Source organism: Labeo rohita, chromosome 15, assembly GCF_022985175.1.
Source record: "Labeo rohita strain BAU-BD-2019 chromosome 15, IGBB_LRoh.1.0, whole genome shotgun sequence".
Lineage (NCBI taxonomy): Eukaryota > Metazoa > Chordata > Actinopteri > Cypriniformes > Cyprinidae > Labeo > Labeo rohita.
Window position 1 is genome coordinate 25,346,264 of NC_066883.1, and position 25,166 is coordinate 25,371,429.

The window sequence follows — 25,166 nt, forward strand, 5'->3', positions numbered from 1 at the left end:
TTTTGTTTTGATTTAAGTGTACTGACCTACTTTTGATGTAGCCATCCAAAATTTGGTGAATACCGTGACATTTTATGTTATAGAGTAAATTCAGTTTTTATGACTGGATTCTGGGATTCCGAGAATGATAAAATAGCATTAGAGGTGGAAAAAACAGACTCATTACTCTTTAATTCTATTCCAGTTTAATTTCAATCAATAGAGTCATTAAATAATACACAATTTGTTGTTGACACGTCAGGTTACCCCTAATATAACGTTTTAAGAGCTATACCAGTAATAGAAGAGCCCATGTAAGAAGACTAATTGAGATTACAGAGTCGAATCAAATGCCCACTTCAGGTAACATCTCTAGTGCACTATTCTGATTTAACTCTGCTTTATGAGTAAATAATTTCAGCTCATTTGAGCGAAGTCTTCCATCAGTTCCAGCAGCCATTCATGATTTCATCTTCCCGAACTCCAAACAAACTGTAACTCATTCCAATACCAGCCATCTTGTTCCTGTGCCGGTTTTTATGGCTCAGGCTGATGGTAATAATTCAGACCCCTAACCCTCTTGATGATCACTGCGATATAAAGCACTTCCAGTTTAGGTGATTTACAGGCCGCTGACAGCATAATCTAGCCACGTTTGGCGCGGTAGGGTGTCGCTCGATGAGTCAAACCGGGTCCCTCCGGGGACGGCACGAGGCGCGAAGGGAGGTCAATGCTGTCTCGCTTGTACCTCTCCGGTGAATGAGGCACGTAGCCACTCTGACAAGAGAAAAAGTTGCTGCACCAGCACACAGGATTATGGGATAGATGTTAGGTGTCAGTGAAAGAACAAAGGGGGGAAACTTAAGCTATTAGGACAGAGGAGAGCGAGGGATGTGAATAGCAAAGAGATCGGGTGCTGGTGCAGGAGGAAGAAGGGGGTAAAAGAAGTTACCGAAGGGAAAAGAAGCTCAATTTGCAGTTTGCCTTGACAGTGCCATAAAACAGTCACGGGGGAGGAAGTGGACAGATGACAGCTTGGAGGAGAGCGGCAGGAAATTGAGAAAAGCGAACGGAGAATGGATAGAGTGGGTGATTGAATGAGCAAACCGGAGAGAAGAGCCATCGCTGGCTGATGCATCTACAGAGCCGAGTCCAAAAATAAGAGAAATTGTCGAGCGGCATGTAGATTTGTGTTTTTCTGAGTGAAGTCAGCAGTGCCTCAGCAAATACGCAACAAGAACACTCTGGCAATTTCTTTACCAGCGGCCTTCCATCAGCACATTTGCCGTTGTCCACACATCTGTTCAGTTTTCCTGTTTGATATACTGCCTCTTTTCTTCAACATTCAGCCCTTCTGCTCTCCACCCGTAACCCAACACTAATTGCGACAGAGCGTTGTCACAGGGGACGAGCGTTTGGGCGGCTGGGAGGGGGTTGCTGAGATTTAGTTAACTTATGGGAAGCTTTTAACAGACTGACAAGGACAGTGGCAGACAGAGCTCATAAAAGGCTGGAGAATTGGGTTGTGAAATTGAAAATGTGGAAATGAAAGGCGCAATTGCATCTAATTTGATTAGTATGTTCTGAATTCACAATAAAATAATAAGCAGCAATGCAATCAGACATACAGGCGCACAAACATACAAATCTATCAGTTGTACATGACCCGAGTAGGCGAGCTGTGCTACATTTGCCTACTAGAGATTACTACAAGGCTGTATTTTATAAGCACTATTCAGCTCTTTGATTTACATAGATGTTCGTTTTTCCAGTAAACATTCCCTTATTCTAATTTGGATATGCAAACGTAACCTCAAACCATACTGTGTGGAAACCGTAGGAAGGATAACACCAGCTGCGTCAGTATTCTCCTTTTAAAGAGATAGTTCACCCAAAAATGATAATCTCACTCACCCTCACATCGTTCCAAACCTGTTAGACCTTCGTTCAACTTCGGAACACAAATTAAGATATTTTTGATGAAATCCACGAGCTTTCTGACCCTGCATAGACAGCAATGCCCAGAAAGGTAGAAAAGACATCGTCCATGTGTCAGTGATTCAACCTTAATTTTATGAAGTTACAAGAATTTTTTTCTGTGCAAAGAGTCATATGTGACCCTGGACCACAAAACCAGTCTTATGTTGCACGGGTATATTTGTAGCAATAGCCAAAAATACATTGGATGGGTCAGATTTATCGAATTTTCGTTTATGCCAAAAAACATCAGGATATTAAGTAAAGATCATGTTCCATGTAGATATTTTGTAAATTTCCTACCGTAAATATATCAAAACTTAATTTTTGATTAGTAATATGCATTGCTATAAACTTCCTTTGGACAATTTTAAAGGTGATTTTCTCAATATTTTGATTTTTTTGCATCTTCAGATTCCATACATTCAAATAGTTGTATCTCAGCCAAATATTGTCCTATCCTAACAAACAATACATCACTGGAAAGCTTATTTATTCACCTTTCAGACATTTTTGGGCCTTAAACATGTCAGTTGCGAAAATATCTTAATTTGTGTTCTGAAGTTGAACTCTCCTTTGAACTAAAACTAAAATTATTAAAAATTATTTTTGATAAATTTAAATTAAGCTGAAATCAAATAAAATAAAGTAGTAATTGGTAAACCTAAATTTAAAAAATAAGAAACTGAAAGAAAATTCATGTTGACCTATTTAAAGTGCTAAAAATGAAAATGAAATTTTAAAATAGAAATATAAAAAATAAAATAATAAAAACACGAAAGGACATAATTAAATTACTAAAAATAAAACTGTAAAAATTAAAGCCAATTCAAAATATTATTAGGTAATATAATAGTAAAATAACACTATTGTCAAACCTGATTGACTTTTTTTCTGCGTAACACAAAAAATTTAATTTTGAAACAGTTTGTCTTTTTGGACCCCATTGACTTTCATTGTATGGACAAAAATAGTCTTCTTCCAAAAAAACAGTATTCTTCCACCAAACAATGTAATTCCTCAAGAACAAATTGTGGTTGCAACAAAGTGGTTGCCAAGCAACACACAAAAGTAAACAAAGGTGTATGTTTGTAGAGTAATTTACAACAGCTTTGAATGTGGCTCACCCAAACAGAATCAAGGACCAGAACTATTAGTTTTATAATACTGTTTTTATAATATCATTACACTTTTATTTGCTCTGTTTCATTTTGTGAAACCTTACTACGTATATGGAATAACCATTCTATAAAAGCAATAAGCAATAAATTTCTGCGGGTGATTTACTAACAATATGCAAATTAAAGAGCACAGAAGCAACATCTAATTTACATACTGACCAGTGCAAAATACCACGTCCAGTGCAAATTAGCGTAGTAGCAAATAAAGAACAAAGATATAAAGAAGCCACAGTACGTTGAAAATAACCGGAGGCCAAAAAATGAAGGTTTCCCAGAAGTTTTGATAGACCTGCTATTGCATGACTCCTATAGTTGAGGGTTCCAAGTCGTCTTTTATTTCCTGAAGCAAATTAAGAATAACATGGCTTGGCAAACTATATGTCCGGATAATGGGTTCTTCTGGCATTCCAAATAAATTAATATGCATGGGTAAAATCCTCTCCCTTCTACCACACGCTTTCTGTTCTCTGCGGTGCCTCCTCCTAGCAACAACAATTGCAGCCATTTCAAGTGCAAAATAGTTTAAGACATGTTTTATTGGGGAGTTAAAGGCACAAATGCCAATAATTTGACAAGTGCAAATGTTAATAAAACACATGAATCATTTCAAAATCTCCTCCCATAAATTTTGTGTCTGTAAGAGAAACTACTACAATTGCACATTCAATAAAGTCAGGCCATTTCAACACTACACTCTTTTTGCAGTGATGCTATAAACAAACTATTTTTGGTTCCCCAAAGAACCTTTCAGTGAACAGTTTCTAAAAGAACCAATTTGAAGAACATTTTAAAAATCTAAAGAACCTTTTTTGATTATAAAGAACCTTTTCTGTATTCAAAAGGTTCCATGGATGTTCAAGGTTCTTCTTAGAACCATTGATGCCAATATAGAACCTTTATTTTTAAGAGTGTAATTCTTCACTCTGTGTCTTTAGTAAAAACTGACAGTACAATTTTAACACCAAAAGACAGTTTTCACTGGCGCGAGCTGTTAGTGAAACTGGCCCATAATATTTTAGCATTAGTTTTGGGTGAACTATCCCTTTCAACATTGAAAGACTTCCACTGTGACCTCTCTCACTTCCTCTTCCTCTTATCTCAACCCACCAGCACTGTGGCATTTACCGGAGTAAAGCAAAGGACTTGTCATCGCCGGCAGTCAGATTGCTTGGATTTCTAGAATGGACTCTAAACTGGCCATATACGAAACAGTTCTGAATGTGAAATGGAGCTGAATGTCTTTCATATAGTCTTTCTTGTCCCGTTGTGGCATTCCTACTGTATATTTTTGCACTGACATTTAGTTAGAAAGTGATGGCTGTACCATTGTGTTTTGGTAAAGCTCTGCTGGTTTCTGCCTCCCACACTGTGAGGCGGTCGCCTCAGCCCTTATAGCCGAGCCCTGGATGTCAACTCCAGAATCTGAACCACACCGTGGGTGTGTGTCAACCTCCTGTGACACAATAGTGCTTAAAAAGTCAAACGAGGGCCTCCCTTACTTTTCCTTCCTCGCAATATATCTGTCTGCCTAGACTTATTTAAAGAATCTGTAAGTTCTTGTTCACCTCTCTCCTTGTCTGTGCAATTCTTTCTTCGGCCACATCACAGCTTTCAGTGCTTCTGTGCGTTGATGTTGTTCTGTGTTCAGATAAGTGAACGAGCTGAGGCACATGTGTAAAACAGACTGTGCATGTGCATATCTATGCATGTATGCACATTTTTATGCATACGGCCACACAAGAGAGCTTGTGCAAAGGTTTCGGTGGAATCTGTCACATGCTGTGATATGCACCCCCCCCACACACACATATGATTTTCTTCTGCCTGCCTCCCACATGCACAGTTTGGACTTCCAATGAAAGATTGATGTTGGTTTAAGTAGCTGCCAGAGAACATTAGCCAAGGCAGAAAGAGTGCAAGAGCAGATGCACCAGCCAGAGATGACTATCAATAATGCAGTCTCCAGCAGGCTCACAACTGAGAGAGAGGAAGAAGAGATGGGATGGACAGAGCATCCATGTGAAAACGTGAGGATGGACCCAAAATGATTGTCACTTTCAGTGTGGTGAGGCAGGATGATTAATTAACATGAATTTGAGTTAGTGCACTGGTGTCGAATGCAGTGCATGCATGTCAGCAGGAAAGTGTGCTTGCTTGTTACAGGGCTGTCAGTGAAATGCAGTGTAGGTGGGTTGGACGAGTTCTGGTCAGAGCAGGAGAACTGTAGCGTGTAGGTGTTTCAGGTAGGATTTCTATTATTTTTATTATTCTGTATGCCGACCTTCATCGCTCAAGAAACCTTACAAAGATTTACCATGATAACTGTAGTTTCCACCAAAATAGCACAGTTATCTCAAAACCCCAATGTTTTTTAGTTATATACATATATATATACAAAATTATGATTTTGAAGTTCAGTTGTATGTATGTGTGCATGTATGAAATCTATTTTATATTTTTGCATTGACAGTGTAATCAATATTCTATTTATTAAAGCCAAGTATGAATCTCATTTTACATTTATTAAAATAACTCAAGGCAGTAACAATTTATTTTATTGGTGGACTTATGTTCAGCTATTCTTTAAAAAAAAACTTTTAACTATTTTTAAATCGGTCAAAGCTTGGTAAATATTGGTCACAGACATGGAGATTTACTTTAAATTTAACCAAGCTAAGAACTCACTAAAAACTCCCACAGATCATGTTTTCAGGCCATTTCAGGTCTTATTTTGATGTAGCGAAGTGGTTATATTTAATGTGTGAGCTGTTCACTTACTTTTTTAAGTCTTCCTATTAACGCCATTATATTAATTCAGACTGATTCGTGAATGCAGAACACACAGAAACACATTTATCACATGAACCAGTCACAGCTGATCATAACCAGTCATATCCAATCATATCGCCTCCTCTCACGTGACTTTCCCCCATTCATTCTCAGTTACCCCCCCACCAAACTCACCACACGCTTTAGGGTGTCTTGTTAAAACTCACTAGGCTCGGGGAGGTGAGGTATTTTATTTTATTTTGCTTTATATATATATATACGTAAACTAAAAATAACTTCAATGGCAAAAACATAAAATATAAAATTTAAAAAATATTAGAATTTATTTAACATAGAAACCTTCTGTAACATTATAAATCTCTTTATTGTCATGAAAAACTGTAATACTAATACTAGAAATAATATGGATATGAATGCAGTTTTTTATTAACAGTTTATTACAGTTTATAAATGAATACAAAAATGCTCAAATTTATTATTAATATATTTGTTAAGACATATTAACTTTTTACAGTGTTAACAATAGATATAGAAAATAATAAAATTCCCCATCCAAACCTCCGCACCATTATGCTGAGATGTTATAGGCTATAGGGTGTTGCTATAGAAGTAAAGTGTTTATAATGATTTGCATTGCATTTGCATTGTTACATGGTTAGCAACAGGAAAAAACCCTAAATGTATATTCTGATTCCTAATCATGGCTCTTGTCCCTCCTTCACATAAAGTCTGCAGGTGTTCATGCCTGTTTTATTGTGCGTCCGTTCGCATGAAAATTGCTTGCTTCGAAAAACAGATTGCTTACAAGGTAACAGCACAGCTCCACTCAGGAAAAAAAGAAAAAAAATGACTAACCGCATAACAACACTGTTTTGCACCAACCATTTACTGATGTAAAACTACAATAAATTAATATGGTTTCATTAATTTATTAGCACTGTTTTTAAAATTAAATTAATATTGTGACCCTGGACCACAAAACCAGTCATATGGGTCAGTTATTTGAAAATGAGATTTATACATCTTCTGAAAGCTAAATAAATAAGCTTTCCATTGATAATATGACAATATTTGTCTGAGATAAAACTATTTGAAAATCTAGAATCTGAGGGTGCAAAAAAATAAATATTGAGAAAATCGCCTTTAAACTTGTCCAAATGAAGTTCTTAGCAATGCATATTACTATTAAAAAATTAAGTTTAGATATATTTACGGTGGGAAATGTACAAAATATCTTCATGGAACATGATCCTAATATCCTAATGATTTTTGGCATAAAAGAAAAATCAATCATTTTGACCTATACGCTGTATTGTTGGCTATTGCTAAAAATATACCCGTGCTACTTAAGACTAGTTTTGTGGTCCAGGGTCACATTTAATCTTTTTAAACTGATAAAAACGTAAACTAATATAAATTAATATTGTAGTAAATTAGCTTAAATAAAGATCTGCATAATTTATGGTGTTTATTTATGTCATTTATGTCTCTTAGCGCAGCTGATGTGACAAGTTATGAGACAAAATTGAATAGTGTTAGGGGTTTGTTTTGCTGGATGCCATGGTAAATCATTGTACACATGACAAGAGATGATGGTCAGCGAGTTTGTCTGTATTTGTATGTGGCTGTGTGATCAGCTGAGATAAGGGACTGTTTGTATTATTGTGTGTGTGTTGTCTAGCTTGTCTCAGAGGAGTATATATAGCAGCATTTCAGGTCACCAGAAGGCCAGTCTGTAACAACTGATGTTTCGCGAACCCTTCTCCTTTGTTCCGTCCTCCTCTCACAGCTGCTAATCTGTCTTACCGAGTTACACGTTTCTCTCCGTCTCTCCCTGAAGCTCTCAGAACCAGTTATCAATCTCATTCAGTCCCTCACTTATACACTTTCTCAACGGCTCAAACTTGCACACCTCCTGACAGTTATCTCCTTCTCTCTTTCCCTCTCTGTCAGTCATCTGAGCCGTCTCGTGTCAGGGTTGATCGGAGATCCCCAGAGGACCGATGCGAGAGCCATCATTCGCTTAAAACTGTAGTTTTCCCTCCTTCGGTCCTTCTCATCTCGTAACTCTTCATCTCGGGTTACCATAGCAACCCCCCGCCCCCACCACTCATCCACACCCTTTTTTCTCGTATACACTCATCTCACTCTGGGGACCCAGGCTGGTGTTTTTCTAGCTAGAGGCCCTTAGGGGCTGCCGGGCCTCAGTTGTTGCTGGTAAGTGCCGTCATGATGTTGCGAACAGGGCCAGCTAATTACGGAGCAGGGTGTCGGACGTACTGGAGTTTTCTGTAGCAATAACAATAACATGATTGTGACTTATTCTGCTGTGTGATACACATCATACACAGTCAGGGCTCAACAATAATGATGGCCCACTGGCATGGGACCTGTGTCAGAGTTTTTTAGGTCAGCTGACCGACCTGTTAATTGTCCAATTGGGCCAGAGCTGTACCTGTGTGATTTCCAGCTGTTACTGCAAATTCTGTTTGTAGAGAAGCCTAAAGATTTAAACCTAAAAAATGTATATCTATATTTGTAAAAAAAATTAAAAAAATTAAAAAACACAATTTGTTGAGTCAGCTTAAAATAATTTGTTACCCTGCTGCCTTAAAATTTTAAGTTCAGTCAACTAAAATAAGTTTAGTCAACTTGAAATGTTAAGTTGTACTAAGTAACAACTTAGATATTTGTGTTTGCTAAACTTAACAGATGGGTAAAACAGCTGCCTTAAAATTTTAAGTTGATTCAACTCAAATATCTAAGTTGTCACTTCAAGTTGAATAAAAAATTAAATTTTAGGGCAGCAAGGTTACAAATTATTTTAAGTTGACTCAGCAAATTGTTTTTTACAGTATATCTATCTATTTATCTATATGCAAATTATGTATTTTTTGCATGCATACACATATATATAGAATTTACATATTACATCATTTTATTTCTACACACTTTTATATATATTTTATATATTTATATATGTTGGGGCCAATGAAAATTGGATTCGGACAGGTAGAAAAAAAATGAATATCGGATTTGGACAAAAAATGCACTTGCAAAAGGTGCATTTGCGCAAAATTTTTCAGGTAGCTTTGCAGGTAGGTCTCTTGAAACATCTTGGAGACGTTGCCATAGTTCTTCCGGATTTACTCTGTTTCAGTTTGTTCTGTGTCTTCATGTCATTCCAGGAAGACTGGATGATGATGAGATTAGATCAGTGTGGAGCACTGGCTGTTGTCAGACTCCTTGTGCAAACAAAAATCTCACGAGATTATTAAAATTAATGGCAAACAGAATGTTTGGAAATGTAAACCGATATTTTTTACTGACACACTACAGCAAAAGATAGAAATAACTTCCTTTAAACCATTTTTTAGTTGGTGAAAATACTAGTGGCCTAAAACTTTTGCACAGTACTGTATATATATATATATATATATATATATATATATATTTAATAATATATATATATAATGCAAAAAAATCTATACTGAATTTCAAGTTCACTTTCAAATTAAAATTAACATTCATCATTTATTATTATTTTTATTGTCATTACTATTATTATTATTATTATTTTACACATATTTTTATGTATTTTTTATGTTGGGGCCAATGAAAATTGGATTCAGACAGGTTCAAAAATTGTTGAGCCCTTTTATATATAATGCAAAAAATACACAATTTACATAAAAAACATAATTTCAAATTCACATTCATAATTTTTATTTTATTTTTAAGCTTTACAGCTTTGATTTTTTAATTTAATTTAATATATTTAATTTAATTTTATTTATTTTAATTAATTTTATTTTATTTAATAATGTAATTGTATTTAATTATGTACATTATTAAATAATTATCAATATATAAATACATATGTGTGTGTGTATAAAACAGAATAAATAAAATTAAAATTAAAAGTGAGAATATAAAAATGAATGCTAATTCAAAATATTAATAAATACTATAGTAATATATATAATAATAAAATAACACTGATATATATATATATATATATATATATATATATATATATATATATATATATGAATTACAGCTTTAAATATCCTGAAGAAATTATGAATGTAAATAATAATATACATACGAATTACAGCTTTACATATTCTGAAGAAATTGTAAGTATAAAAACTATGCCATTTGGTTGGGTGGATTTTAGCGTTGCGAGGCAGTTGCAAGCGTGGTTTCTTATTGGTCAAAATTTAAAAAGCCCACCCTCAAATCTCTTTAATATTCTAGTCTCTAGATACGGGATTTTTTAAACTATTTAATCACTCACCATGGGAAAATCACAAATCTAAACTCATAGAAAAGTTAGACAAGCTACATGCTGAAGTTTAATACTTAAGGTTAGATAGGGGTTTAGCCATGAGCGACTATAGCAACCATACTAGTACCACTAATCATTAATAAATAATGCACTATACACACACACACACATAGGCAGAGAAAAGAACAAAGAACACAGACACACACCTTGAGCGAAGTGTAAATAAGTGCACCAAGTTAATCAGTACAGTACAGAACTCCAAAGCAGCTCTAGCAGCACAAGTTAAGCCCTTGGGTAATAATATGTTTCCATTACCACACGCCCAATCCGAATGCTTCATGAAAAACAGCAAACATGGCTCACATACAAGTCTCTAAATAAAGCTGCCCTGACTCTCATTTCTGCTCCACATACACGATTCAACATGCACCGTCTGTCATGACCTTGCTTTCGGAGGCTATGCTTATAAATATGGCCAACACGACCACAGCCAGCCAACTCATCAAATAATGATTAATGGGTCATCCTGCATCTATAAACATAAGCATATTTCCTGAAACGTGTGGTAGTGCGTGGAGGTGAACGAATGATTGTGTTTGCGTTCCGATGACAGTGAGTGATGATCTTATTATAAATGATCCTCCCATAAGGAGAATCATAAACTCTTTTGAAACTCTCAAGACTGTCAGTGACATAGTTGACTGGCTCAAAAGGGGCCGAGAGACTGAGAGAGATCACTCGGATGAGAAGCCGCAGGAACAGTATGGCGCGGCGCTGGGTTTCACAAGCGTGGAATCACAGCGTGTTTAGCGCGGATCTCAGTTTGAGCGTGGAAGTATTTCTCACCGTGGCTGTCGGGTGTCATGTGAGCGCGCTCTGTGTCATGTTCGGGTGTGATGCCTTAATTATCGCCTGTCACTTCTCTTTTCCATCGCACTCTTTCACTTCTGCCTTCTTTTCTTTTTACCTGTGATTCTTTCCTTATAGCAGGTTGCCAGAATGGTGCTTGTTATTTCCTTCTTTCTCAAGGCTTCAAGTTCCTCATATACTGAAAGATCATCATATACTTACTCAATGCATTCTGTCATCACTATAACAAAGCTTTTGCCTTCTGGAGAGCTGCTTATAGCTAAATTAAGCATATTTTATAATTTGATGAATCAACATTGAACTGACTTGAGCTGAATAATGCTATCTTGTAGCTGTTTTATACTTCGTAACTGATGAGCTGTAGAACATTCACACTGTTATTGAACCAAACTGAATCAACACTGAACTAAGAACTAAGAGCTGAGAAAGACACTCTTGTCTTTTAAAAGCTGCTTTATAGCTGCAGTTTTATTCATTTCATAATTTAGGAGCTTTGCAACATTAATACTGTTGCTTATTACTGTGAAGCTGCTTTAAAACAATCTGTATTATAAAAAGTGACGTATAAATAAATGTAGGGCCCTATGATTTCTGTGATGCGGAAAACGCGAAATCTAGTCACAACAACGGAATTTACTGTGAAACATGGAATGTCATGGAATTTGCCAAATTTTGGATGGATACATTAGAAGTAGGTCCGTACACTTAAATCGACACAATCAACACAATTTGAGTCCTGCCTGTTCTGCGTGTCTTTGTGTGAATGAATGGCACAGATATATAAATCAATTAATTAGAGATGCTTTTGATTATTAATGTTTAACGAAACTATTAAAGTGGAATCCAAAAAATTGGAAAATGGCAAAAATAAAAATGTAATTTTTGTTAAACTTTTAATAAATTGATGTTTAATATTGTACGTTTCCTGATTTCAGTTGATCAGACATGCTTTTTGATTGATATAATTTAATTTAACCATTTAAAATAGAGTCTAGAAAAATTAAAACAGAAACAGATTGGAATCCAGAAAAATGAAAACTGAAAAAATGGAATTTGAAAAAGAAAAAAATGAAAGAAAGAAAAACACAGAATTTGGAAAAAATAAAACAGATTTCATAGGGCCCTATAAATGTGAGTTAATTTGAATACAATTTACAGTATTTTGCAGTATACGGTATGCACATATTAAGCATAGAATACGTATATATTAATCTATTTATCTTATATATATTTCACGCAAAACAAAATAATGAAAAAACAGAATCAAAACTGTCAGGAGCTGACACATACCTTAAAAGAAACAAACAAACATGACAGCACCAATGAAAATAATGCAGTAAACAGTAAACCAGCGAGGTGGTAATTTGCATAATTTATTCATGATGCGGTGTATGTGGGGAATCCAGCATCCAGAACCACTGAAATTACAACTTTAATGAGACACAGTGATGTATAAAATATATATACACTGCTGTTCAAAAGCTTGGGATAAGGAAGATTTTTTTAAAAGAAAAAGTTTCTTTTATTTGATCAAAAATACAAAAAAAAACTAATTTTATGAAATATTGCAATTTAAAATAACAGAAAGAAAGAAAGAAAAAATGTACTGACTCCAAATTTTGAACGGTAGTTACAAAAGATTTTTATTTTAAATAAATGCTGGTTTTTTTTAACGTTTTATTCATAAATGAATCCTGAAAAAAGTATCACAGGTTCCAAAACAATATTAAGCAGCACAGCTGTTTCCAACATTGATAATAAACCAGCATGATCAGAATGATTTCTGAAGGATTATTTGGCACTGAAGACTGGAGTAATGATGCTAAAAATTCAGCATTGTATCACAGAAATAAATTCTCTTTTAAAGTATATTAAAATAGAAAACCACTATTTCTAATTGCAATAATATTTCACAATTTTACATTTTTTCAGTATTTTTAATCAAATAAACACAGCCTTGATAAGCAGGAAAGACTGTTAAAAAACATTAAAAATCGTACTGATCCCAAGCTTTTGAACGGCAGTGTATATATGTGTGTTCTTAACTGTTTAAACCACTAATCATTGATTAACAGAACAGCAGAAAGAAGTAGTTTCAGGTCATAAAGTGGTAAAGTAATAGGATGCAATTCAGGTGTTTTTCAAACCTGCATTTGAGCACAAATGTTCGGCATCTCTGGAGAACCTACGTCAACTACTAGGCCACTGCAGAAAATTGTGTTCTTGCATAAAGTGGTCAGTAAAACGAACCTCTCTCTGTCTTAAAGGTTGATTTAGAAGTGTTGGACCCACGGGGTCGGACTCCTTTGCACCTGGCCGTGACGCTGGGCCATTTAGACTGCGCCCGTCTGTTAGTCCAGCATGGAGCCGATGTCAGCAAAGAAAACAGAAATGGCTGGACAGGTAATGCAGTGAAAAAAGCCTTCCTATTTTGAGAAGGGATGCAGTAATTCTGACCAATATGATAAGCTAATTGCATGTAAATACAGTTGAAGTCAAATGTTTTCATACACCTTGCAGAATCTGCAAAATATGAATTATTTATGAAAATAAGAGGAATCATACAAAATGCATGTTATTTTTTATGTAGCACTGACCTGAATAAGATATTTCAAATAAAAGATGTTTACATATAGTCCACAAGAGAAAATAAAATTGTTGAGTTTATAAAAATGACCCTGTTCAAAAGTTTACATACATTTACATACTGCGTTGTTAAATGAATGATCCACAGCTGTTTTTTTGGTTTAGTGATAGTTGTTCATGAGTCCCTTGTTTGTCCTGAACAGTTAACCTGCCTGCTGTTCTTTAGAAAACAGTTTATTTGGTTTTCCAGCGTTTTTGTGTATTTGAACCCTTTCCAGTAATGACTGTATGATTTTGAGATCCATCTTTTCACCCTGAAGACAACCGAGGGACTCAAATGCAACTATTACACTAGGTTCAAATCCTCACTGATGCTCCAGAAGGAAAAACTTTGCATTAAGAGCCGGGGATGAAAACTTTTGAACGGAATGAAGATGTGTACATTTTTCTTATTTTGCGTAAATATCCTTTTTTTTTTTCATTTAGTACTGCCCTTCAGAAGCTACAGAAGATACTTGCGTGTTGTCCAGAAGATAAAATAAGTCAAATTTACCCTGATCTTCAAATTCAAAAAGTTTTCACCCCCCTGGCTCTTAATGCATTGTGTTTCTGTCTGAAGCATCACTGAGCGTTTGAGCCTTTTGTAGTAGTTGCATACGAGTCCCTCAGTTGTCCTCAGTGTGAAAAGATGGATCTCAAATTCGTGTAATCATTGTTGGAAAGTGTTCAAATACACAAAAATGCTGAAAAACCAAAGAAACTGTGTATGTCAAGTGTATGTAAACTCTTGAACAGGCTCATTTTTATAAATTCAGCTATTATTTTCTCATGTGTACTATATGTAAGCATCTTTTATGTGAGGTATCTTATTCTCATTTTGGTAAAATAATTAACATTTTGTGGATTCTGCAAACTTTTGACCTCAACTGCATATCACACACCTCTTAACTTCTGTAACGCTTTACCTTCTGTCTCAGTGTTGCAGGAGGCCATCAGCACACGAATCCCAGAGATGGTGCGGCTGGTGCTGCGTTACCGTGACTACCAGCGCACCACTAAGCGACTGGCAGGGATCCCGCGCCTGCTGGACAGACTCCGACAGGTCAGCCCCAGATGTGTCTTAATAAACCCCGAACCTGCTAATGACAAAACAACAAGCCACCAGCTTAACAAACAGCATCTTAACAACCACCTGCCACCTGCACACCTGAGTCCTTCATTCCAGTAGATTCACGCATACATATACACAAACAAACAAGTTTACTGGAAACCTCTGGGTCTGCGTTGTTGTTTATTTGCGAGACCTCTCTTTTTCCCAGTTTTCTTAAACCCTGGACGCCCCTGTAGCTCTTTTCCTTTTGTTTGTGATGGATGTGTGAGCTCTCTGGTTCCCGCCGTTCCTCATCTCTCTTGGAGTTTTATTATTCATGCCTTTCCCTGCAGAGCGATCCGTCTCTCGCTTTTGTACGCTCGCATTCACTCTAACCTTCTCTCTCGCTCTTGTCTTTCAGGCGCAGGACTTTTACGTGGAGATGAAATGGGAGTTTACAAGTTGGGGTAGGTCATATGTGCCGTATATGATAGCATGTTTTGACAGTGACTTCCTCTTTCCACATCCTCATGTCCTGCTATTGTTAAACTCTCCCTCTATTTCCAGTTCCGCTCGTGTCTCGTATTTGTCCGAGTGACACATATCGGGTATGGAAGAGTGGTCAGTGTTTGCGGGTGGATACGACGCTCATGGGATTTGAGCAAATGACCTGGCAGCGAGGCAATCGCAGCTTCATATTTAAGGGTCAAGGTGCGTCCAATGTTTTTTTTCATGCACTGAACGGCCCAAATCAGATTTGGGTTTGATCTCCACTTTTGTTCTCGGTGCCACTTCTCGCTCGGTGTTCTTTCAAACAAGCCGTCATTGGCATGGAAACAACCTCAGTCTCACTTCGCCACAGTCTCTAATTGGCTTCCATCCGTTTCGGTCTCTCTCCCCACCTGTCATTCAGACTCCAGCGCCATGGTAATGGAAGTGGATCATGACAGACAGCTGGTGTTTTGCGAGACGCTGCCGTGCCCCTCTTCCTCTCCCACCTCGCCCCCCACCAGGCCGTGCACAACCGCTTTGAGCCTTCTGGGGGCGCTGCAGCCCAGCGACGAACAGGTGGCGGCCCGTCTATCCGCTCCCGTGGTGGCAACACAGCTAGACACCAGGAACATCTCCTTTGAGAGGTGAGCGCTTTATAACAATTGCCAAGTCATTGTCGGCAATTAAAATGTTGAAAAGCAAGGGCATCGTAACCCTTTATTGTGGCTTTACTGTAAAGCCAAAAGTGTGAGCCAGCACTTTTGGGCTAAGCTTTATCATAAAATGTGTGATATTGGACTCACCTCTGTTTGTACAGTATGTTGGCAACCTGGTAACATGCCCAAATGTCTCTGCAGGAATAAAACGGGCATTCTTGGCTGGCGTAGTGAGAAAACGGAGGTGGTGAATGGGTATGAAGCAAAGGTAAGGCTTATGTCACTGAGTAGAATCCACATGTCTGAGACCATATAAAGTGTTTTCACAATGCATCATCAATCGGCCATATTGGCGGCACTGAACATAAACAATGCCACTGAACCGAACAAAACATGCTTTTTTTTGCAAATTATTGCTGATGAAAATGGTCAATTATTGTCATGTTTTAGGCTGTACTAATTGCACAGGGAAAAACACTTTGAGTACTATAGACTGCCAAAACTTATAACAAATCAAGGGAAAGAGTGCAAAAAACTGTCTGAGAGGAACAAAAGGTGTTTGTGGTTGGCCAGACTGAACCAGGATATTGTGCCCTTTTCTGCTTACTAAGTCAATCACTATATGTTTTAGCAGCTTCCATATGTTTTTTTTCCGTGGTTTAGATAATAAGCATAAATTAGCAGAACAACATATTCAGTAGTACATTAACCATGCAATCAATCCTGTTGTTTACATCTGAGTATCTCCAATATGGCCGCATATCCGGGTAACTGAACAAATCATGACGTGCAACTTTTTATTAGAAGTTGTGCTAGTAATATAACTTAGAATGAGATATTAAATAAGATAAATGCAAAACAGATGCATTTTCGTACTTTTGGACCTCATTAACTGTTTGAAAAATGTTGAAAAACATCTACTTCTACATCACTGCCTGTTTAGCTCCGATTTTCGCATGCAGAAACCAAATAATAAAGATGGCTCCGAAAACAGTGCCAAGTTGTGGAAAAACACAGTTTTGCATTGCCTTCTTTCAGATCCCTACATTAGGAAAAATTTATTTTTAGTTCCAATTTAAGGAGAAATTCACGTCCAGAACAAATATTTATAGATAACTTACTCACCCACTTGTCATCCAAGATGTTCATGTCTTCTTTAGTCATAAAGAAATTACGTTTTTTGAGGAAAACATTTCAGGATGTCTCTAAATATAGTGGACTTCTATGGTGCTTGTGAGTTTGAACTTCCGAAATGCAGTTGAAATGCAGCTTCAAAGGGCTCTAAATGATCCCAGCCAAGGAATAAGGGTATTATCTAGCAAAACATATGGTTATTTTCTAAAAAAAACAGTCTTGACAGTTTATATACTTTTTAACCTCAAATGCTCATCTTGTCTAGCTCTGAGTGAGCTCTGTGTATTCCAGTTCAAGACAGTTAGGGATGTCAAAAAACTCCCATCTCATTTTCTTCTCTAACTTCAAAATCGGCCTACATCATTGTTTTAACTTTTTTGTAAAAGGCGTTTGATCTTCTTTGCATGCTCACTTTGTAAACACTGGGTCGGTACTTCTGCAGCAATTTAGGACGATTTTAAAGTTGTAGGAGAATATGAGATGGGAGTTTTTTTACCTACCCCAACTTTATTAAACCGGAATACACAAAGCTCACGCAGAGCTAGACAAGACGAGCATATGAGGTGAAAAAGTATTTAAATTGTTAATTCAAGCCTATTCAAACAGAGCGTTCAGATGAGGAGCATCAAAACAGGACAGAAAATTTGTTTGATAACATTATAAGTGGACTTCAGAGAACAGTACAAAATAATAAAAAAGGCAGTTCATAACCCCTATAAGATATTATAAACATTAACATCATGATTTTCTATAAAACTGCTTTGAAACAATGTGTATTGTGTGCGACAAAATTTGATTTCACTTGTGTATGTATGAACATGCATGGAAAAATTCAATTAAGAATCACAACGGAATTCAGAAACACAAGAGGTACTGATGCATGACAAAGGAAATTAAACACCTTAGATGATAAACCTTTTTCAAGTTTAATATCTTTGTTTATCTTGACAGTAATCCTTGGCTAACAGGAAGGCTGTTAAAGTGTGTGTTAATTAGCTGGCAAACTGACAAATTCGACTATGGGGTGAAGGCTTGGCTCATGAATATTAATTAAGGCACTTGACTGGACACTCCTGGAAGGTTACCAAGCAACAACTCTGTGACCCAATTAATATTCATGCACTTATGCCTTGATTCGCATAGTGCTACACAGTTGCAAACTTTTTCATCTGTTGACCTGATTGGAAAGGAACCAATTGCCACAAAACAATTTTCGTTTACACCCGTTATATACTGGAAAAGAGGCGACTGTCTACGCTACAGTCATGTAGAGTGAGTTTTAGATACAATATGAAAATATCTAACCCTGCTTTAAAGTTCTCCAGAATTTGAAGTATCCATGAACAGCATTTCTCACGTAGGATGAGAGAGTATTGTATTTCTGTCACGGATATAATGTGGCAGATTAACAAACAAATTATAAAAACAGAGTGAACTAAACTCATGTTCTCATATGTCTTTGCTTCAGGTTTACTGTGCTTCTAACGTTGAACTGATCACGCGAACACGTACCGACCATCTCACCGATCAGCACAAAACAAAACCCAAAGGTACGTCTGACTAAATGATTGACCAGTTTGTGTCTCAAATCAAAATCTTTGCATGCCATTGAGATATACATGACCAGTCAAAAGTTTTTGAACAGTAAAATTAATTATTTTATATATCTTCTGCTCACCAAGCCTGCATTTATTTGATCCAAAGTACAGCAAAAACTGTACAATTTTGAAATACTTATACTATTAAAAATAACAGCTTTCTATTTAAATTGGAATTTGGATCAAATAAATGCAGGCTTGGTGAGCAGAACAGACTTATTTAAAAACATTAAAAATCTTACTGTTCAAAAACTTTTGACTTGCAGTGTATTTTTAGAAAATTATTGTAGTATTTTTAGTATAGCGTCAAGAATGCATTAAGAATGCAGTAAATATATTAAAATACAAAACAGTTATTTTAAATTGTAATAATGTCTTAAAATATCAGTGCTTTTATTGCATTTTCAGTCAAATAAATGCAGTCTTGGTGAGCATAAATATATCAAAAAATGCAGATAAAAGAACATTTTGTTTTTGAAGTGCATATGCTGTTTTTTTTTTTTCAACAAAACACAATGAGCGTGTGTATTGGTAGGCATGCCGTGCTGAATATGATGATTCATTATTTCTATGCCCACTCAAATTATTCCCAAACAAACCGCGTCTTTGTCTTGTCTATGGTTACTGTGATGTAATACAGATCCTTGGGATTGTGCACGTCTTCTGTAATGTGACCTGCTGTGCATTGTGTTTTTGTCTCAGGCGGCAAGACTCCTCTGCAGTCCTTCCTGGGTATCGCTGAACAGCACATTGGGCCCAACAACGGAGTGAGTGAGCGGAGCCTGTCATGAATTTGTTCATTTATCATCAAGACATCTAAAGTGCTTTTCTAGTATTATGTCACTTCTGTAGTCTCAAAATAAAGTGTGTGTGTGTATATGCATGTGTGTGTGTTTCACAGCACACTATGGTGACTCAGATATCATGCCCTGCAACAAACCCTTTGGCCTTGACGGCAGAGGAGTACTTTAATCCCAACATGAGTCAGAGAGACATCGGCCAGCCCTGTCACCTCACCACCAAAACACAAAGGTAGTGCATCAATCCCACACTGCTTTTATTTTCAGTTTGGAACACATTGTAAATAAAATGTCTTTCAAAATGGTTCTTTCACATTGATGTGCAGTTTTTAGAGTGTGCTGAATGGTTGCTTATTGTGAAACGAGTTCACAATTCAGATTGTTGCCTTGTCTCTCCTTAAAGAGTCTTATCAAAATAAATGAATAACCCAAACTATAAACAATAGAAATTATGGTACTTACCCATGTAAAACCATTACTAATGAGAGGTGTTTCTCTTTAAATAATTTTCTGATGCTGCCTTCAAGCGCAGCTGGGAAGCTTTCTAGTAGGAAACATAAAACGGAAGTAGCCTAAACCAAACAAAAGAATTATATTTTGAATGATAAACCCAAATAATTATATCTAAACGTTAATTTTCATTACTTATTTATACATGGTATCAAAACTAAATGTTTGTAACTGCTTAAGACTTTGCTTGGTGTTTTTGCTTGTTTTCTCGTTATCACGACTTAATTATCTTGTGATCTCGACATAACGGAAGTGGTTTTCTGGTTATTATGAATTAATTTTCTTGTGACCATGACATAACGAAAGTCGTTTTCACGTGATCATGACTTAATTTTCTCGTGACCACGACATAACGAAAGTTGTTTTTCCGTAATTATGAATTAATTTTATTGTGATCTTGACATAGAAGTTGTTTTCTTTTGTTTTCTTATCGCAACTTAATTTTTTTGTAACATAAAAGTTTCTCTTGTCATCGCAACTTAATTTTCTTGTGATCTCGACATAGTTGTTTTCTTTTCAAGTTGTTTTCTTGTTTTTCTTGTGATCTCGACATAAAAGTTTTCTTATCGCAACTTAATTTTCTTGTGATCTTGACATAGAAGTTGTTTTCTTTTCATCACGACTTAATTTTCTTGTGATCTCGACATAGAAGTTGTTTTCTTATCGCAACTTAATTTTCTTGTAATCTCGACAAAAGTTTTGTTGTTATCGCAATTTAATTTTCTTGTGATCTCGACAACGAAAGTTGTTCTCTTGTGATTATGACTTAGTTATCTTGTGATCTCAAAATAGAAGTTGTTTTCTTTTCATCATGACTTAATTTTCTTGTGATCTCGACATAAAAGTTTTCTTATCGCAACTTAATTTTCTTGTGATCTCGACATAAAAGTTTTCTTATCGCAACTTAATTTTCTTGTGATCTCGACATAAAAGTTTTCTTGTTATCGCAACTTAATTTTCTTGTGATCTCGACATAACGAAAGTTGTTCTCTTGTGATTATGACTTAGTTATCTTGTGATCTCAACATAGAAGTTGTTTTCTTTTCATTACGACTTAATTTTCTTGTGATCTTGACATAAAAGTTTTCGTTATCACAACTTAATTTTCTTGTAATCTCGACAAAAGTTTTGTTGTTATCGCAATTTAATTTTCTTGTGATCTCGACAACGAAAGTTGTTCTCTTGTGATTATGACTTAGTTATCTTGTGATCTCAAAATAGAAGTTGTTTTCTTTTCATCACAACTTAATTTTCTTGTGATCTCGACATAAAAGTTTTCTTGTTATTACAACTTAATTTTCTTGTGATCTCGACATAACAAAAGTTGTTTCTCGTGATCTCGACATAAAAAAGTTTTCGTTATCAGGATTTAATTATCTCGTTGTCTTGACATAACGAATGTTATTTTCTTGTGATCATGAATTAATTCTCATTATGTGGACATCAAAAGTTGTTTTCTCATTATAATGACTTCATTTTCTCGACATAACGAGAATTATTTTCTCATTTTCACAACTTAATTTAGCCATGGATTCTGATTAATTTTCTTTCTTGTTTTCTTGTGATCAACGCTTAAGTTTCTCGTGACCTCAACATAAAAAAAGTTTTCTCGTTATCACGACTTAATTTTCTTATGATCTTGAGTTATATTATATATATAACACTATACTGATAAAAATGACAAGCACATAACAAATGTAATTAAGAAGTTAAATGAAAACTGAAAATATAAAAATAAGTGCCATTTCAAAATATAAATGAATACTATAATAGCATATAATACTACTTAAAAACACTGCTCCACTTGAAAGGGATATGAGATTAAGCTGTTTTTTTTCTGGATACCAATTAATATGTCAAACAAAACAAAGTCTGTATGAGGTCACACAGGTGTTTTATGTAAAAAAAATGTTTCCCCCAGGTTCAAAGCCAAGCTGTGGTTGTGTGAATCACACCCTTTATCTCTATCGGAGCAGGTGGCTCCTATCATCGACCTCATGGCAATCTCCAACGCACTGTTCGCCAAGCTTAGGGACTTCATCAACTTGCGCTTGCCTCCCGGCTTCCCCGTAAAAATAGGTAAAAAAGAGAGAGAAAAGAAGGTACTTTAAAAGAACTCACTGTGTGCCTAAAAATGTTTACATTTCCAGATTTAAGTTTTACATTTTTGGGTCTTTAAAGTATGCCTAAATTACACAAACACATTTAAAGGAATAATTCAACAAAAAATGAAAATGTTTTGAAAATGTAGACAACCTCAGGGCATCCAAGATGTAGATGAGATTTGTTCATTGGCACAGATTTGAAGAAATTTAGCATTACGTCGCTTGCTCAGCAATGGATCTTCTGCAGCGAATGGGTGCCGTCAGAATGAGAGTCCATCAGAATTATCTACAAGTGTTATTATGGATTATAGACTAGTATTTTAGTGAGAAGTGCCATTAAAATGCCTTAATGATGGATTTGTTTCTTATAAACACACAGCTTTTAACTGCACAAGATGTTAATTGATGGACCAGAGTTGTGTTAATTACTTGTGGATTATTGTGATGTTTTTATCAGCTGTTTGGACTCTCAATCTGACGGTACCCATTCACTGCAGAGAGTCCACTGGTGAAATTTTTGGGTGAACTATTCCTTTAAATTATTGTGCTAATGCAACAATAACATCTCACCGCAGAAATTCCCATCTACCACATCCTGAATGCTCGTATCACCTTTGGGAACTTGAATGGTTGTGAAGAAGGTGGTTTGCCCAGGGTGGATGCTGAAGGGGACGGACAGAAGGACAGTCCCAGAACGGAGACGCCATCTCCAGGCAGCGACTCTTCCAGCGTGTCCAGCTCCAGCTCCACAAGTAAGAATCAACCTGCCGTTTACCTACAGGGAAATGTAATTGTTAGAAACCATTTAAGATGATCAGACTGAAAAATATGGTGTTACAAAGTAATACATTGTTCAGACAAAGCACTTGCCATTTTTAATGGCTAGAGAGGAATTGATTGGATAAATGTTTAATGATTGCATTCCTTATAGCGCTGCCTGTAGTACAGATGTAACTCAGATCCGCTGATCAATACGTTTGACTACAATAATCTGCACTAGGCTTCATGAATGCGTGTTTGTGTATAAATCAGACTCGTGTCGTGGAGGAGAGATCCCACCTTGTGTGTTCGAGGCTCCGCGAGGCTACAGCATTTTAGGAGGAAACCAGAGGGAGAACATTAGGGAAGAGGAAGATGATCTGCTACAGTACGCCATCCAGCAGAGCCTGATAGAGGCTGGATCAGAATATGACCAGGTCTGAGATGCAATCACACACTTGCAAGTTAAAGGAATAGTTCACCCAAAAATGAAAATTCAGTCATTAATTACTCACCCTCATGTCGTTCCGAACCCGCAAGACCTTTATCTTCTGAACACAAGTTAGGATATTTTGGATGAAAAAACTGCTTTTGCAGAGCTCATTTTGACAAAGTAAAAAGGGTGTTGTTTTACACAACTATTGAGGATTTTTAAACCAAATTATATTATAGACTTTTAATTAAGACCCTAAAGAATCATATCAACTCGTAGAAAATGGGCATCCGATGACCCCTTTAAAGTCCCCATGAAATCAAAATTGATGTTTTTTGGCTTTTAGTATAAATAAGATTATCTATTAGCTAGTGTGTTTCAAAACAATGACAACATTTGCATTTACAAGATATAAGCATTCAAAAGTATGGATCAACGATTTTGATGACATCAACCCGCACTTCAGTTCTCATCAAACTTTATGTCCAATCAAATGCTCTTTAGAATTCGAAGCGCCCCACCCCCTACACTATAAATACACGCTGAAGCTGCAACTTAAAATCGGTCGTTTGTTTACAGAATTTTCATTTTCTGTACGGTGAATGGCAGGAGTGCACTATATACGGGATAGGGAGTGGTTCAGACAGTAAAAATATGCTTACCATTGGGGCGAAAGAAGTCTGGTTTTGCTCTGTTTCGCATGAACCGCCCCAGCACGCACACTCTGCTCCGGTCCATAGACACAATAGCAACCGTGTTAGCAACCACCTTTTTCAAGACCAGTAAAATCTTTAAAGAAATCATGAGTGTGGTATTACTGATGTATTTTGTTGTAGAATAAAACGGAAAAATATTCTGAGGTTGTGCCATCTACAGACCTTTAACTAAAAACCCAATCAAAAAATGTACTGATTTCAGAACAATGAAAGCGTAAGTGCTAAAATGCTTGTTTCTGGGTTTTGGCCACCAACAATACATCATCCCTGCAGTACCCTACAGCAGTCATATTTTGTGTTATGACAGCCCAGCTGCTCCTGGTTAGAACAAAAACCCAGATTAACATGAAAGAGACACAATAATATCATTTGTCAGTTTAAATGAAAATTCTGTCATCAGTAACTCACCCTCATTTTGTTTCAAACCCGTAAGACCTTTGTTAGAAACCTTTTTCATTAACAAATTAAGAAATCTTTAATGAAATCTGAACATTTTCTGCTTGTAACCAAGGTGCAGTGCATCCAGGGTCTACGTTAGAACACCGGCACACAAAAAGTATTCTCATAGCTTCATTAAATTAAGGTTGAACCAATGATGTCACATGGACTATTTTACCAATGTCCTCACTACCTTTTTGGGCCTTGAATGTGGTAGTTGCGTTGCTGTTTAAGAAAGGTCAGAAAGCTCTTGGATTTCATCAAAAACATCTTAATTTGTGTTCTGAAAATAAACTTATGGGTTTGGAACAACATTAAGGTGAGGGTGAGCTATCTCTTTAATGTGTCTCATCTGGTTAGAACATCATGTAGGACTTTTTGTTTACACATACCTGATTCCCTCTGCTTCCCTCACAGGTGACGATCTGGGAGGCTTTGACCAACAGTAAGCCAGGAACACATTCTCTGTCCTGTGACCCCAGCCGGCACGAAAGGTCTGCAGTCAGTATTCCGCTTCTACTGTCTTCTGTAGTCACATCTCACTCATAATAGGCAAGGACAGCGTCACACTCTCATCACATTTACCGGAGCTATTGACACAGGCTTGACTGTCGATACATTCTCAGTGAAGCTCATAGAAATTCACTAGGGTTTTCATCTCGCTCTCCTCACCTTCGTTTGCTCTTCATGGAGTTTTAAAGCAGGTTGAGATACCCTGTCCGTGGCAGCCGACATGAATCTGAAACAGTCGCTTCGCGCCA

General features: G+C 36.4%; 1 protein-coding gene across 3 annotated transcripts in view; it reads left to right on the top strand.

The window, feature by feature from the left end:
* The window catches only part of ankrd13b (ankyrin repeat domain 13B), a 32,841-nt gene that overhangs the window by 3,055 nt on the left and 4,620 nt on the right, over positions 1–25,166 (top strand). The window contains exons 1-15 of one of the 3 annotated variants that reach the window (XM_051129137.1): positions 5,080–5,164; positions 5,301–5,380; positions 13,356–13,491; positions 14,652–14,776; positions 15,186–15,231; positions 15,332–15,475; positions 15,678–15,900; positions 16,114–16,180; positions 18,515–18,596; positions 19,347–19,411; positions 19,546–19,676; positions 21,876–22,033; positions 22,635–22,811; positions 23,092–23,255; positions 24,823–24,899. In XM_051129137.1, the coding sequence (XP_050985094.1) occupies positions 14,687–14,776; positions 15,186–15,231; positions 15,332–15,475; positions 15,678–15,900; positions 16,114–16,180; positions 18,515–18,596; positions 19,347–19,411; positions 19,546–19,676; positions 21,876–22,033; positions 22,635–22,811; positions 23,092–23,255; positions 24,823–24,899 (1,424 nt within the window). In that variant the 5' untranslated portion in view covers positions 5,080–5,164; positions 5,301–5,380; positions 13,356–13,491; positions 14,652–14,686. Of the gene's footprint in view, positions 1–5,079; positions 5,165–5,300; positions 5,381–13,355; positions 13,492–14,651; positions 14,777–15,185; positions 15,232–15,331; positions 15,476–15,677; positions 15,901–16,113; positions 16,181–18,514; positions 18,597–19,346; positions 19,412–19,545; positions 19,677–21,875; positions 22,034–22,634; positions 22,812–23,091; positions 23,256–24,822; positions 24,907–25,166 lie in introns of those variants that run through there. The other 2 variants (XM_051129135.1, XM_051129136.1) reach the window with 2 other exon arrangements.